At 56.6% G+C, this 14509-nt stretch overlaps 7 protein-coding genes across 7 annotated transcripts; 3 read left to right on the top strand and 4 right to left on the bottom strand.

Annotated features, from left to right (window-relative positions):
- Positions 1-31: 31 nt before the first annotated feature.
- On the bottom strand, positions 32-820 carry ACET3X_007168 (uncharacterized protein; the record flags this gene model as incomplete). Its single annotated transcript, XM_069453379.1, has 1 exon — positions 32-820. One exon carries the CDS (start codon positions 818-820, stop codon positions 32-34), a length of 789 nt encoding a protein of 262 aa, XP_069305936.1.
- Positions 821-1255: 435 nt separating this feature from the next.
- ACET3X_007169 (uncharacterized protein) lies at positions 1256-1825 on the top strand (the record flags this gene model as incomplete). The annotated part of the gene is made up of 2 exons (XM_069453380.1): positions 1256-1546; positions 1634-1825. The coding sequence occupies 2 exons, from the start codon at positions 1256-1258 to the stop codon at positions 1823-1825; spliced, it is 483 nt and encodes a 160-aa protein (XP_069305937.1).
- Positions 1826-2152: 327 nt separating this feature from the next.
- ACET3X_007170 (uncharacterized protein) lies at positions 2153-3080 on the bottom strand (the record flags this gene model as incomplete). The annotated part of the gene is made up of 1 exon (XM_069453381.1): positions 2153-3080. Exon 1 carries the CDS (start codon positions 3011-3013, stop codon positions 2153-2155), a length of 861 nt encoding a protein of 286 aa, XP_069305938.1. The 5' UTR covers positions 3014-3080.
- Positions 3081-3486: 406 nt separating this feature from the next.
- ACET3X_007171 (uncharacterized protein) lies at positions 3487-6166 on the bottom strand. The gene has a single exon (XM_069453382.1). It carries the CDS (start codon positions 5939-5941, stop codon positions 3629-3631), a length of 2313 nt encoding a protein of 770 aa, XP_069305939.1. The 5' UTR covers positions 5942-6166; the 3' UTR covers positions 3487-3628.
- Positions 6167-6717: 551 nt separating this feature from the next.
- ACET3X_007172 (uncharacterized protein) lies at positions 6718-10473 on the top strand (the record flags this gene model as incomplete). The annotated part of the gene is made up of 3 exons (XM_069453383.1): positions 6718-6842; positions 6902-7095; positions 7142-10473. The coding sequence occupies 3 exons, from the start codon at positions 6718-6720 to the stop codon at positions 10471-10473; spliced, it is 3651 nt and encodes a 1216-aa protein (XP_069305940.1).
- Positions 10474-11716: 1243 nt separating this feature from the next.
- ACET3X_007173 (uncharacterized protein) lies at positions 11717-12227 on the top strand (the record flags this gene model as incomplete). Its single annotated transcript, XM_069453384.1, has 2 exons — positions 11717-11989; positions 12111-12227. 2 exons carry the CDS (start codon positions 11717-11719, stop codon positions 12225-12227), a joined length of 390 nt encoding a protein of 129 aa, XP_069305941.1.
- Positions 12228-12501: 274 nt separating this feature from the next.
- On the bottom strand, positions 12502-13530 carry ACET3X_007174 (uncharacterized protein; the record flags this gene model as incomplete). The annotated part of the gene is made up of 1 exon (XM_069453385.1): positions 12502-13530. One exon carries the CDS (start codon positions 13528-13530, stop codon positions 12502-12504), a length of 1029 nt encoding a protein of 342 aa, XP_069305942.1.
- Between the last annotated feature and the right edge of the window lie 979 nt (positions 13531-14509).

A 14509-nucleotide genomic window follows, 5' to 3' on the forward strand; every position in this document is an offset into this window, starting at 1 on the left:
CCTCCATATCCTCGTAGAATACGAATACAAACTACAGCCTCGCCGGCATCCTCATCGCGCCGTCCAACCTCAACACCGTCCCGTTCAGCATCTCGTTGCCCACACACTCCACCACCAACCTCGCAAACTCCTCGGGCAGCCCGGCCCTCTTCGGAAACTCCATGCTCTTCTCCAGGCTCGCCCTCACCTTGTCGCTCATCATCTTCGTCATGGCGCTGTCAAACATGCTCGGCGCAATCGTCACAGCGCGGATACCATATTTGGACAGATCGCGCGCAAGTGGCAGGGTGAGACTGGCCACCGCGCCTTTACTCGCTGCATAAGCCACCTGGCCCATCTGTCCGTCAAACGCAGCGGAGGAGGCAATCATGACGATGACGCCACGGGAGCCATCAGGGCCGCAAGGCGCGGTCGTCGTCATATGCGGTACTGTTTGACGAATCAAATCCAACGTCCCTCTCAGATTAACATTGAGCACAAAATCAATACTCTCAATGCTCAGCGGCTCGTTCTGCTTGTCGATGATCAATCCGGGTATTCCTACGCCTGCGCCTGCGACTACGCCGCCAATTTGCTTTCCTGTTTCTTTGGCCCAGGCGACTGTGCCGGCGACGGCTGCTGCGATGGCGGATGTGTCTGTTACGTCGGTTTCGAAGAGTCGCGCGCGAGACCCTAGTTCGGCAGTGATTTTGGAGCCGTTGTCGCTGTTGAGGTCGAGCAGCGAGACGTATGCGCCTTGGGCGTGCAGGGCGCGGGCTGTTGCGAGGCCGAGACCTGAGACGCCGCCGCTGATGAGGAAGGTGCGGTCTGCGATCTTCATTGTGTTGTGAGATGTGTGAGCCGTGTGAGGTTTGGAAGATGTAGTAGCTAGGGAATAAAACACTGTGACTCTGTGTATGTGGTTTTAGTGGAAGAGGAATCAAAATGCACCTCTGCATGTGAAGTCGAAGCCGCTAAAGCTACTCATGGATCTCATGCCTCGGCCCATGAACGTCGGTGCTGCATGACCAAAAACTCCGATGTCTGCTCCGTATCCATCTCCATGTACACCAAGTATCCCCGCTCCCGATAATCTCAATCTGCGCATCTCGAACCATCACCGCCGGGAGTCCGCATCCAACGCACCACGCACGCCCATTGCACGCCGCCATTCACCCAGCACCCGAAAACCACCACATAAACACGCCCACACGCCCACTCCCACTCCCCCAAACCCAACCAACCACCGCATGTCTCCATCCCCCCATCTCCAAAAATGACCGACCGCACAATAATCGGCACCAACGCCTCCCCCACAAACCCAACACCTCTCTCCGCGCCCCAAGAACAACAAGTCAAAGACCTCTACTACAAAAACGTGCGCGCGAAATGCGCCCAAGAAATCGAAACCTTTGCCCAATGCGCCCTCGGCCGCACTTTCACCATGATTTACGCGTGCAGAGCGCCGCGGTTAGCCATGAACGCGTGTATGCTTCAGTACCAGAATCAGGAGGAGATGGATCGGGCGCGGGCGGAGTGGTTTAGGGGGGCGGAGGAGAGGAGACAGGTATGTTATCTTATTTTCCCTTTAGGTTTACCTTTACGGGTGATGGAGAGGGGATGGGTGGGGGGGATGAAGCTGACAATGCGACAGGCGAGAATAGAGCATCAGAGGCGATTGGAGGATGCGAGGGAGAAACACAAGGAGTGGTGGAATTTGGATGATCAGGGACGGACGGTGGGGAGGGCGGCCGAGATGGTGAATGAGAAGGGGTTGAGGAGGCGGGAGGAGAATAGGGTGGATGCGAGTGGGGTTACGAGGGGAGGGGTGTATGGGTCGAGATGAGGGGGCGGTAGGAAGAGGAGAAAGGAAAAAAGTAATGTGATATGAGGATATGCGAGGAAGATGCATGCTGGTTGCTGCACGTTCATAGCGGAAGCATATTGTATTATAACTGTAAATACTCGCCCTCCGTTTCAAAGCAGAACAAGAGCTTTGCCAGCTCTGGTATACCCTTTTTGCCAGCTCCGACGCCCAACGCCGTTGCAAATGCTACAGACTAAAAAGAACCCTCCTCAACCAACCAAGACCAAACGCCCTTTTCTCCATCGTATCCTAGCTACTACCCCGTAAAGTCCGCGACTCCTCACTACTCCCCCGAGAACCCCCCTCCTACGGATTATTCTCGCGATTCATCCCCATAGCCTCCTCAAACTCATCATCGTCCTCGTCCTCCTCACCATCCATACCCCCCATATCCGTATCCTTGCCCTCCTCACCATTCACCACCGCACCCCCAACGGGCCCCCCACCAAACCCAACATTCTCTGCCGCACCACCACCATCAACTTCCATCTCATCCTCATCATCCCCCGCATTCTCCTCCTCCAGCAACTCCTCCTCCCACGCTCCCTTAACGCCCCACCCCACCCCCGTAAAACAATACCTCTCCGGCGGCAACCTCACCCCAAACTCCCTTTCCACCCTCGGCAACGCAATCCGGTTCCGTTCCTGCGCGACCTCGCTCATAAACTCTTTACCGAGCGTGGCCTGAAATGTACCCGCTGCGCGCGCACCGACCGCTGTTCGTAGCGCCGCGAGACTGACGCCTTCGTTCGCGTCGTCGCCGGCGGCGCCAGCGCGTTTCTTGGTAGAAGATGTGGTAGGCAGCGGCGGTTCATAGCTCAGTGCGTCGGAGAGGATGGAGGATGTGTAGCGGTATGCGAAGTCGAGGAGTTGGAGCGGGACCCGCTCCGTGTAGGCGTGTACGCCCATGTTGGCGAGGATGAGGTGGATGAGGCGGGCGTCGCGGGGGCGTTTGGAGGTCCCTGGGTCGGAGAGGGAAGTGGATGGGAAGGCGGGGTTCATGGATGGCGCGGTGGATGTGGATGTGGTTGTTGGGTTTGTGTTGCCGTTTGTTTGAGGTTGTTGCGAGGGTTGGGGTTGCGCTGGGGGACTGAGGGTTGGCGCGTTGGCGGTTGCGGGCGGGGTTGAGATGCCATTTTGCATCGTTTCGGCGGCGGGCGACGCCATGGTGGAGTGAGAGTTGTGGTCGGGGTTGTGTGTGGATCGAGGTTGAGGTTGAGGTTGCGCGTGGTGAAGTTGCGAGGACGCGAAGGCTTGGCGTGCGCGTGCGGCTCAAGTGGCTAGCTAGAATCTGGGGCGAGCTAGCGTCACGCTAGCGAATTACGGATGGAGGTTGAGGGAACATGCTGCACGGGACATGATGCTACACTCACGGAGCTTGCAAGTCTAAGAACAAAATAAGCAGGATTTCTCGAGATGCTGTTAAAGACTTGAGGTGAATGTTGAGCTGCATACACAAGTTAATCTCGCCACCTGCTCACAGTCAGACAGTCTGCAAACTACGTCAACAGATATCCAACACGGAAAGAGCGCATTAGCGTTCGTGCGACAGATGCATCGAACCAAGCATTAAGGCCAGGACAAGACTACCCGCATGTCTACTCTCGACTCCACGATCCTCACACCATTCTTAGCGTAGACGCAATGATTGAATGAGATAAAAACAATCATATCAATAAATTACACTCATAATCCCACACAGAATCTTGACCTGTTCCATCCATCACCACCCAACGCCAATCCATGCCATGCTATGCAGTCAACACAAAAAAAAACCACCACCTACCTCGCCCTCGGCGTCGGCGACCTCTCTCTGCCACTCAACTCCTTCATGCGCTCCACCGTCGTATCCAGCCCCATCTCAATCGACGGCGTAAGGCCCTCAATCTGCGTCCTCTCATCCTCATCCTCTTCATCATACACATCGCCCGCCTCTTCCCCATACCGCCTCTCATCGTCGTACTCGCCCCCCTCTATACTCTCCACAATCGAATCCTCCATGCCATCCCCCTCACCCTCACCCATCTCCTCCACCGACTCCCTACTCAAATAACTCGCCTCCAGATCCTCGCCAACATCGGATCCCATTTCATCCTCGCTCCTTATACTCTGTGCCTCCGTCTCTTCATCATCCTCCTCCTCCTGCTCACTCTCACTATCCGTAAAATCCGCAATATCCAACGGTTTCTCCCTCCAATAATTAAAATCTGTATACGCCTCTCCACCCGCAGGCACCAACAACCCCACCGGCGGAAAAAAATGATCCACAATCTCCCTCATACTCGCGTATCCCGTTTTATAACTATTCAGCGACAACACATCCAAACTAACCTCTGCATTCGAATTAATCGTAAAGATGCGCGTCGACGGAATATTGACAGAGCGGTAGCTCAACGCATCCGTAAACCTGTTTCCAAAGCCTGCATAAAACGGCGTCTGGTGCGCCGGTTTATCAAAGAGTTGCATGATATCCCTCAGACACGCCATCTTGAAGACTTCGGGCTTACGCAGATAGATCTCGCGGCGCAGCGCGGCGATAGTACGATCTGGACTCATTATCACCGGGCCTTTGGGGAGCCGGTAGTTGTCTTGGACCACGCCGTTGAGATACGCGCGTGTCGTGTCTGCCTGGCCCACGGACCGGGATGTCAGGTAAAAGATATTGTATCCGTTGTTCACGATATCTGTGTACAGTTTCGCAACACCCTGATGCGTCCAGTCGCGTCCAATCATGTTGAGGACGTGGCCCAGGGCATCGGATTTGGTAATGGTGCCGTCAATGTCTGAGATTACGATTGGCACGTCGTGTTTCCAGTAGAACATGTAGGCCTCGCACTTGCTCCTGTTGACCGTAAACGACATGGTGTTCGCGCCGGGCTTGAGGTTCAGCGCACGCAGCTGCTCGGACGTGAGACGCAGCGTCTTGGCGTACGTCTTAGTCTCTGGCCGCGCTTTTGCCGTCTGGGTCGACGCGTTGGGGGAATGCGGCGCAGAAGATCCCAGCGCGCTGTCCGAGTCTCGTCGTGTGGGAAACTGCGCTGTGTCGTCGCTGCGGCCGCTGTCGGACTGGTAGCCCGGGTCTGACAAGGCATCTGTCGACTGCAACGCGGCTTCGTTGAGGACGTTCATGCTCGTTTTTGCCATGGCGGCTGCTTTTGCTTCCTCGCTGCTGTAGATCCAGAGGTTGCCGTTCTCGTCGGCGCCAATGAGTGCGCCAATGTCGTAGTCGCCTGCGAGTTCGTCGGACAAGATGCGCCGGGCTATGACCTCTGCGCGCAGGGCATCCTCCTCGCTGCTCTTGTAGCCCGTCATGTCGAGCTCGAGGTCGCCCGTCTCGGTGACCTTGTTGGGGATGTTGGAGGTGAAGAGCTTCTTGGAGAGCTTGATGGCGCGGGCGAGTGCCTCGCTGGCGGACACGGGCGGCGGGCTCGCTGAGCGGGTTGACCTGTTCCAGGCCGTCGCATCCTCCTTGCTGATCTGTAGCGGCCCTCGCTCTGGCCCTGTGCCGTGTGCTTCTGTGCCCGCGAACGTCTTGGCGAAGCCGTCCTTCACTGACGGAACTGTCTCATCTGTGCTTGCCCGCTGCATGTGGAAGCCAGACCAGTCGCCCGACTTTGGCCGCCCGAACTCTGCCTCGGCGTGTATGCTGTCGGACGTGGGGACCGACATGGACATGCGCCCCCTCCGCCTGCTCATGCCGGCATTGTCCAGGTCAAAGGGCTCGGGCTCGTCAAAGGCGCGCTCCGACGGCATTTCGACGGGCTTCTGCTCTGGACTCGCGGCGGGCGAGGCAATGGGCGACGTCTGCATCTCGGCGGGGATGGAGCGCGTCGTTTCAAAGACAAAAAACGCCTCGCCGCCCTCGCCCAGCTTCATCGAGTAGTCCTGCAGCTCGCCATTGACCCTGAACTCGACCTTCTTGTCCGAGGGCCGCAGGATCTGGTACTTGCCGAAGCGGACGTGGAAGGGCGAGCAGGCGAGGCTGCCGTCTTCGTGCTCGACGACGATGGTGTCGATGGCGCCGCTGAGCGTGGCGGGGTTGATGGAGTTCCAGCCCTTGGACACGCTGCCCGTGATGGATCGCACGTAGTTCATCGTAGCCGTCTATGGGCGCGGCGGCCCTCTTGCGCGATGCGGAGGAGATGAGTGTTGGAGATGTTTGTAGCGAGCGTTGGAATGTTCGTCAGAAGTGTTTTACAGATCAAGTGGTGTGAGTGGGTGTCAGGAGTTTGCAGTCTTTCTTCACATGTCAGTGGGCTTGCACCGAGGGAAGGAACGGCGATGTGTGCGAGAGGAATGGAAATCAGGAGTGAGGGTACTTTTGCGGTGATGTGCCTAGGCAAAGGGCAGCCTTGGGTTATGCTGTCACCGCGCGCGTCACGGGCCCGACGACGTCTGCCCGAGATCATGGGGTGCCATTGCCGGAGTAAGCGGCAGGCATTTGCAGAATCGAATCGAGCAGAATCGGGCACAATCGACCATGGAGCGCAGCGATGCGCGCATGTGCTCATGCAGAGTCGGGAGGATTATCTTTCACATGCTGCAGAGGCGCACGCAGATTGGAGACATTCGAGGCCGGCGTATATGTTGGGACGGCTACTGGCCCAACCGCTTTTGCGTCAACACATGTGAGCCATCCTAATCGCGATGCATATTTTCTAGACGACGCCACGCTTAAGCTTCCATGTCGGACAGCCACTGCCCCGCTAGCTGGTAGGAGCAGGCTGCAAGTGAATGCGGAGGTGCAGGGTGGAGCAGCCAAGCCGCCGCATGGGCTTGCAGCTCGGCCATTTGCGGCCGTGGTGCACATGACGCCCGCTTGGATATCGCATTCTTCACCACTCGCATGGAGACGTCTGGCACCTGCCAACATGTTCTCGGAACCGTCTTCGTCGCTGTACTGGCCGCCAGATGTCGCTCGCTATGACATGGAGGCCCTCTTGTCCGCGTCGTCCGGGTGGCTGAGGACGGCGTGCATTGTCTCGGCGCTGTTCTGGTAGGAATTACTCATTAGCAGACAAGACGAGTAACGCGCAGATGTTAATGTCTCTCCAGGGTCGCCTTCCGCGCCTACCAGGTCCTCACGCAGCCCGTTGAGAAGCTGGTGCAGGTGCTCGGTCTCGAGGTGCCCGTCGCGCCCCTCGTCTCGCTCGCTGGCATCAAGGCCGACGGCGTGCTGCTGCACTGGAAGCCCCCAGACCAGCGGACGTCTGTCCTGAAATATGTGATTCGAATCAACGGCATAGACAGTACGTGTGTCGAGTTGTATCGTGGCATCACATCTGACAGGCACAGTTGGCGACATATCGCCCCAGGAATCCTCCATCACCATCGAGAACCTGCAGCCCGACCGCCACTACACCATCCGCATCGTCACGCTCAACTCGTCGAGCTTCCAGGCCCCCAGCGTGCCCATCCGCCTGCGCACCCTCCCCGCCGACTCGGATGACTTCTACGGCCCCCACCCGCCCAAAGACGCGCCCCTCCCCACCGACGACAATGACTACACGCCCACGCCCGTCATCCGCCCCAACAAGGCCCTCGCCGAGGTCGTCACTTCTGTCGCCGCCCCGCCCATGACGCGCGAGCACAGCAACAGCACCTCGCGCATGAGACGTCCGGATATCGGACGGAGGGTCTCGCCCGCATCGCAGTCGCAAGAGGGGAGGCAGGCGCAAGAGGCAGAGGGCCCAGACTCTATCCGCCAGCTGACTGAGAAGTTGGATGCGCTCCGACGCGAGCTGGACGACATGGAGCGTCAGATCCAGGACGAGGACCAGGAGTTTATCACTCAGAAAGCCATTTTGATCGACAAGCGCGACGAGAAAAAGGCCGCGTTGAAGGAAAAGGAAGACGCTAGTCGCGACCTGCGAAAAGAAGTGGCCAGTCTGGAGCGCCAAAACGCCGCTGCGCAGACCAGACGCATGCAGCAAGAACGAGTGCTACGCCAAAAAGAAACCGAGCGCAAGAAGCTCAAAGACGACGTCGCCAAGTGGACGCGGGAGGCGGGCGAACTCCGCGACACGGCCGAGAAGATCAAGCAGGAGCAGGCTGAGTACCAGGCTGCCTCCGAGAAGCGCGTCCAGGACCTGAAAGACAAGTATGCCGAAGAGACACAGGCGAACAAGGTGCTCGAGGACGCGATTCGCGAAAAGGGCATTCACATCAAGGCTCTGGAAGAAGAGAGGCACAAGCTGGAGGAGGGCCAGGAAGGTGCCGAAGCCGCAGATGGCCCTGACAACGCGGAGAGGGAAGAGGACAATCGCTGGAAGATGACGCTGGGGCTTTTGCAGCAGCAATATGCGCAAGCTTGGTCGCTATATGCCGAAGCTGAAAGAGCCCACCAGGACGCTACAAGCAGGTTGACGTACATGCAACAACGCCGTCTGAGCCAGCCCCAGCTCTTCTCCGGCCCGCCTGTCCCAGAGATGGGTCCTGTCAGAAGGAACAGCCAACGCGCTCGTCCTCTCAGCATGCGCGAAGGACTTCTCTCCCAAGCTACTGGCGGCTTCGTGCACACTTCGTCAGCTCCGTTCAACAGCATCCCCACGACTGTCTCGCCGTCCTTTGCAACAGCAACACCTTATTTCAACCCAGTGAACGGCATGGCTTTGCCGCCCCGTACATACAGTACGTCCTTTTCGCAGGCCGACTTTGAGTCGCTGACTGGCGGCGCGCCCATGAGTCCGACGGCTGGCGCGTTGCTCCCTGCCGGCCTCTTTGGCGACGACTTGGGTCTCACGGAAGACGAGGACGACGACCCAGGGCCGCCCCAAGCCCCCTCACTAGACCCTTCGCCCAACATGCGTCATGTTCTCCCCGGCCTCGGAGCGCCCGGGACCATGAATCCTACCATGCAGAGCGGAAGCTCGCCAGCCTCACCACAGAGCGGGTCGCCCAGTGCTCTCGCCAGTCCCCGGGATAGCGCGGGCGAACTACCCTTCTACCCCAACCCAAGCAAGAACGATGACAACGCAGACAACGACCGCCGCTCCATACACTCGACGTCGTCCTCCTTCCACATCAACACCAACCCCCAAGCCTCCCGCTTCGGCGGCCTCTTTGGCCTGAACCGCGCACGCGGCAAGACCTTTTCCGACGACGGGCCTGCGCTCGGCAGCCTGAAACCGAGTCAGAGCCAGAGCCTACCGCGACAAGACCACGGCCTCGATGGCCTGGGTAACGCGCATCGCCGGCGGGGCTCGCATTCTGAAGGCGGAGCGTGGTACGATACGTTTATCCGCACAAAGACGCAGCCGGTCGAGTCGCTGAGCTCGCCGAAACATGTGTCGACAAGAAAACGCCCGTTTAATATGTTTAGTAGCGTCAAGGGCGGGGGCGAGGATCCGTGGTTGAGGAATATTCTGGGCATGCAGCATCATCATCAGCAACAGCGTCCGTCGTCGCCGGGGCGTCAGGGGAGTACGAATTCTGGGGGTGGTGAAGGCATGGCGTTGCCGCGGCCGAGCACGGAGAGCCAGACAAGATTTGGATGGAATGTGGATGCGTTTGGGGCGGCGCGGAGTAGTCCGTTGGGCGTGGATTGGAGCGTGGGGAATACGAATACGACGTCGTGGTCGAGGTTGGGGTCGAGGCGGCCGAGTATGCAGCACACTAGTAGCGCGACGCTGATTAACAATGGTGAGGATGGGGGTGCAGGTGGAGGAGATGGTGGGATCCACGACGATGTACTGGATTTCCCGTCGAATACACGGAGTCCGACACAGGCGCCTATTGGGACGAGACCGCAGAGTAGTAGTGCTGCTGCTGCTGGTCATATGTCTTTTGGTCAACAGGGGACTGGTGCTTTACCGCCGATACCGCCGACGCCCCCGAAGCAGTTGAATCCCGCGGCGGCGAGTTTTACCATGTTCCAGCTCGGCAAGAAGACAACGGACGAGGAAAAGGAACGCAAGGCGCGGGAAAAAGAAGCGAAGAAGGCGGAGAAGGCGGAGAAGAAGGAAAAGGAAAAAATGGAGAAGATGGAGAAGAAGGGACAGAAGGATAAACATGCTGCTACAGCGTCGGAAACTGGCGATGCGACTGCGACGTCCCCTAGTATCGGCTATAACCCCAGAATGTCCCGCGATACACCGAGTCTGCTTTCTTCCACCGCGGACGCGAGTGAAGCTGCAACCAATAGTCCACGAGAGAGTCTTGAACGCCGCGTGAGTCATACAGCGGGCTCGGATATCACGGCTAGTTCTTCGATTACGGGCAAAGAGAGCTTTATGCAGAAGTTGACGAGGAAGGGCAGTACGAATCAGTTTTTGTCGTTTGGGAAGAAGACAACTGGGGGGAGGGGTGGTAATACTGCGGGCGAGGGGTATGCGGTGCCTGAGACGCCGGATGAGGTTGAGGGGGCGGAGACGGGTAGTAGTAGTGGTGGATTTTTTGGACTGGGCGGGAGTATGAGTGTGAATGGGAGTCCGTTGATTGGTAGTGGGAGTACGGGGGCGGGGACGCCAAAGGATAGGACGGGTGGTGCGGGGGGCATGTGGGGGAGTATTAAGAAGATTGGGAGGAAGGATAAGACGCCGAGTTTGCATGAGAGTATTGCTAGTGAGGCGACGGGGGAGGGTGGGGATGAGGATGAGGGGAAGGGGGTTGTTGGGCTGGGGGTGTGAACGGGTATTGTTTAGTTATGTATGCATGCGAAAAGAAGGTTGTTTGTTCTTGGTATAAGTGTTGTATTTCTGGGGTGATTAACTTGTGTTGAAGAGTTTGGGTTGGGATGGGGCTGTTGGTAAGATGCTAATATTAGTTTTGTGCTCTGGGAAAGATGATAGATGGGTGGTTGGTGGACTGTTTGCGAGTCTCTGCGCTCAGACTTGATGCGGCTGAACTTTGATACGTGCATTGAACACGGAAGGTCTGGTGAGTGTAACCAGGTAGTATCAAGGTCAATATCTCTTTCAGACAGATAATCTCCTGTCTGCACAACGTTCATCTCGGAACTCATTCACTGCCTATCATGTCCATCATCGTTGTCTACTTCTTCCACATTTTCTCCATACATCCATCCATCCATACTCCTCCAGTGCTAGAAGCCAAACCATACAACTACCCCACCCATCCTTCTACCTTACAAACACATCCACAGCACCCTACGGCCACCCACACATCTTCTTACACGACACGCCATCAACATGCACACTTAAACAGATACGCTGACACGCAGAGCCGTGGCATGTCTAGCATAAATTAACACAGAATTAGCACTATCTTCTGAACGAACATACTTACTCACCTTTGTGCAGTTAATGAACGCCGTGGTGCACTTTTTACATGTAGTACTGAGGACATTGGTGTGGATGCTCTGGTTGTGTTAGTATCGGGAGTAGAGCGGTGATGGGGGGTGGGGGCTTGCGGGAGCGGGAGCGGGAGCGGAGTCAATGGTGGATAAAGGGGCGGCGATGGCGCGGGGGATGGCGCTGCCGAGTGTGGTGGTGGAGAGGGTTACGAGGAGGGCGAGGGGGGTGAAGGACTTCATTTTGTTGAGGGTGTGATTGTTGAGGGTTCTGGATGTTTTGTTTAGTAAAAGTCTTGCTATATAGGAGTGTTTGGCGTATTTGTATATGAAGATGAGAGCGAACATGACAGTCTGAGTGCTTCCATTATGTCCCTTACTGAGAAAGCTTGCGCCAAGACTGTAGGCTACCGCAGTGAGAGACTGCTACGCATATTGAAGTGACTTACAGACTAAAAGGTCAGTGAAGGCGACCCGATCCACGACCGCTCTCATATCACGCATTCTCCTACTCGCTCTCTTACTTGTATATATACACCATCACCGCATCACCACGATCAAATCTTCTCCGTCGCCCCAAACAATCACCTTCAAACGAACAACTCTTCCCTATCACCAAGATGAAGCTCCTCACCACCCTCCTGACCCTCGCCGTCCTCTTCGCCGTCGCTCTCAGCGCCACCGTCCCCACAGCCTCTGACCGTCTCCGCGGCCCCCTCAAGCCCAAGCCATCCAACGTCCCTGATGCTATAGTCGAGCGCCTCGTCGCCGACGATGCAAACACCCAGCTTATTGCAGAGTACCTCCAGACCGACGACAACGACGTCCAGGCTGATGAGTCTACTACTACTACCTGCCAAAAGTGCGCTCAAGTGTACAAAGACTGCAAGAATGTAAGTAAACCCTTTGCAGACAATGTTTAGCGTAGATTGCTTGAGCCAAAGAGGATTGCTCAGTCTTTCTGGTGAACCGTTGGACAAGAGATTGTATTGATGATGCTGACATAAGAAATAGCGCTGCCATACAGATGCGAACGGTCAGAACTGCGATATTGTCTGTATCAACATCGCGTGCGATGCTTCCGTCGATGGCGGCCAGTGCGGTAATACTTGTCATTGGAAGATTTGCTAGATTCTCTCTCTTATTGAACAGGTGGGGGTTAGAGCAGCATGAGTTGAGGATGGCTGGGTATTCCTGGTTCCGTGATGTAGCTGTTTAGATTTGCGAAAATGGAGTCCATGGATAATAGCCTAGGTACATGGTAGTATGTACCGTCATCTCACAATTTGCTGCATGGTAGATCTGACATCGGGTTCCGTAGTGCTGAGATAGCCGTACCTCCAGTAATGGGAAAGTCATTTCTCTCTAGCGTCCTCATTCATTCCTCTTACATGCATAAAATCTATCACCGCCCACTCCTCTCATTCAGCTCAAAGTCGCCCTCCTCCTCAATAGTCGGCAGCACCTGATACCTCCTCTTCTTTCCACCCACCCTCTTCAAGCACCGATCCGTATGCAACAAATGCCCCCTCTTCTGCCTCGTAAACCCCGCAAAACACGCCGCACTCGTCGCAATTGCGCCCGCGCTAATATAAATCGGAATCGTAAAGTCGCGCGGCCGCCACCACACCATTGTGGTTGCAAAAGAGAGGAGCTCAAAGACGTTTTGCAGCGACATTTCGATGGCAGAAAAGGAGCCGCGGGACGCAGGCGGCGCGTCTTCTTGCACGAGGTACTGGACGCTGAGATCGAAGCCCCAGAGCCCGAGGCGGGAGAGACAGACGCCGAGGACGAGCGCGGCGCCAGCTAGCATTGGTGCCGTACTCGTGGGAAAGATGTGGAAGAGGCCGATGGCTAGGGCGATGGCGAGGACTTGCTCGTTGATGAACCAGAGACCGGCTCGTACGGCGCCGATCTGGTGCATCAGCCACGGCGCCGCGACGGTGGCGCTGAGCTCGAGGATAACAGATACGAGGCGCATGATGGACACGTGTGTGCTCGTGAAGCCGAGAGTGAGCAAGTACGTCGTCATTTGCGATGCGAAGCTCAGGACAGTGAGGTAGAGGAGGGATAGGGAGAAGGAGGCGAGAAAGGCCGGGTTTTGGATATATGCGCGGTAGGGTTGCAGGTGCGCGGTTATATTGGCGAGGAGCGTGGAACGCCGGCTAGGCGTGTTTGACACGGCATTCCCGTGGGAAGAGTGTTGCGGTCGTGATTCCGTGGCAACATCTGTTTCAGACTGCGCGACGACGCCTTTACCAGCACCCAGTTCCGGTATCGCGGCGTACACGTTCGCAATGGCAAAGTACTCGACTAGCACGCTGATTGCGTTTTGTGCGAAAACAGCCCAGATGGCGATTTTGGTCGAGTACCCGTCCACAAGGCCTATCCCCACGGGTGCAATAAGCTTGCACACCAGGTCAATCCTGCGCATGACGCTATTCAGCTCTTGACGATCGGCACCCAGGCTCTCGGAAACGACGACAATCCAGTCTCTCTCCACAGAAACCGTGTTGGCCACAAAAGCCAGTTTCTCAACGCACGCCAGAAGCGCGCTTACCACAAATAGCCCGTACGTTATGCTACCACCATCCTTCTCTTCCCCACCCAGACCCAACATGGCCACCAAAACCGCACAACTCCCCGCAACAGAAAGCCTCTGCCACAAGATACTCTGTCTCACGACATACAATCTATCCTTCGCATCGACCTGCGCGCCGATCCACGGCCCCAGCAGCGCAGCAGCAAGCGACCGGAAAAGCGCATAGCAACTTGCAAAGAAGAGGGTGCCCGGGAAGATTTTGGCCAGGAAGATGACGGCGCCAAATTCAAAGGTGCGCGCGTTCCACGTGGACAGTATATGTGAGGTATAGAGTTTGTAGAGGAGTGGGCGGGGTGATGATAGTTTTGGTGCCGGCGTTGGAGATGACGATGATGCTGGGGCGGGGTAGGAGCGCGAGGAGGTGGTGCTACTTGTCGAGCTTGTCGACGACGAGCGCGGTGACGAAGGCGTCATTGCGTGTCGCAAAAAAAAAAAAAAAAGAGTGATGTACTTGGAAACGGGGAAGGCACACAAACGCCTCAAAGGCGGAGAAAAGACGAAGAAGCTACATATTTGCTGCAAGGTTTCAAATGGTAAATGCCGTGATGGTCATGAGACGGACGGCTTGGAGAAGCGGACGACTGGGCCTTCCGAGTCGCCTCATGGGTTGAGACGCACGTGTGGACCCTGTCGATCTTCTTAGGCTACATTAGGTTAGCGTCGCGAATATCGTTAGAAACGGGATAGGAGTAGGTCCGAGTGTATATTAACGACAAGTACGAGAGGGGATTCAGGCTGCAGGTTTTGGAGCGGGAGGTCCCACTGTAAGTTGCTGTGGAGGAGGAGAATATTCAAAGGGTGCGGTGAGACC

The sequence above is a fragment of the Alternaria dauci genome, chromosome 6, assembly GCF_042100115.1.
Source record: "Alternaria dauci strain A2016 chromosome 6, whole genome shotgun sequence".
NCBI lineage: Eukaryota > Fungi > Ascomycota > Dothideomycetes > Pleosporales > Pleosporaceae > Alternaria > Alternaria dauci.

Bases quoted from the DNA above. Each gene is read 5' to 3' on its own strand.
- ACET3X_007171 (XM_069453382.1), bottom strand. From the start codon at position 5,941: ATGAACTACGTGCGATCCATCACGGGCAGCGTGTCCAAGGGCTGGAAC.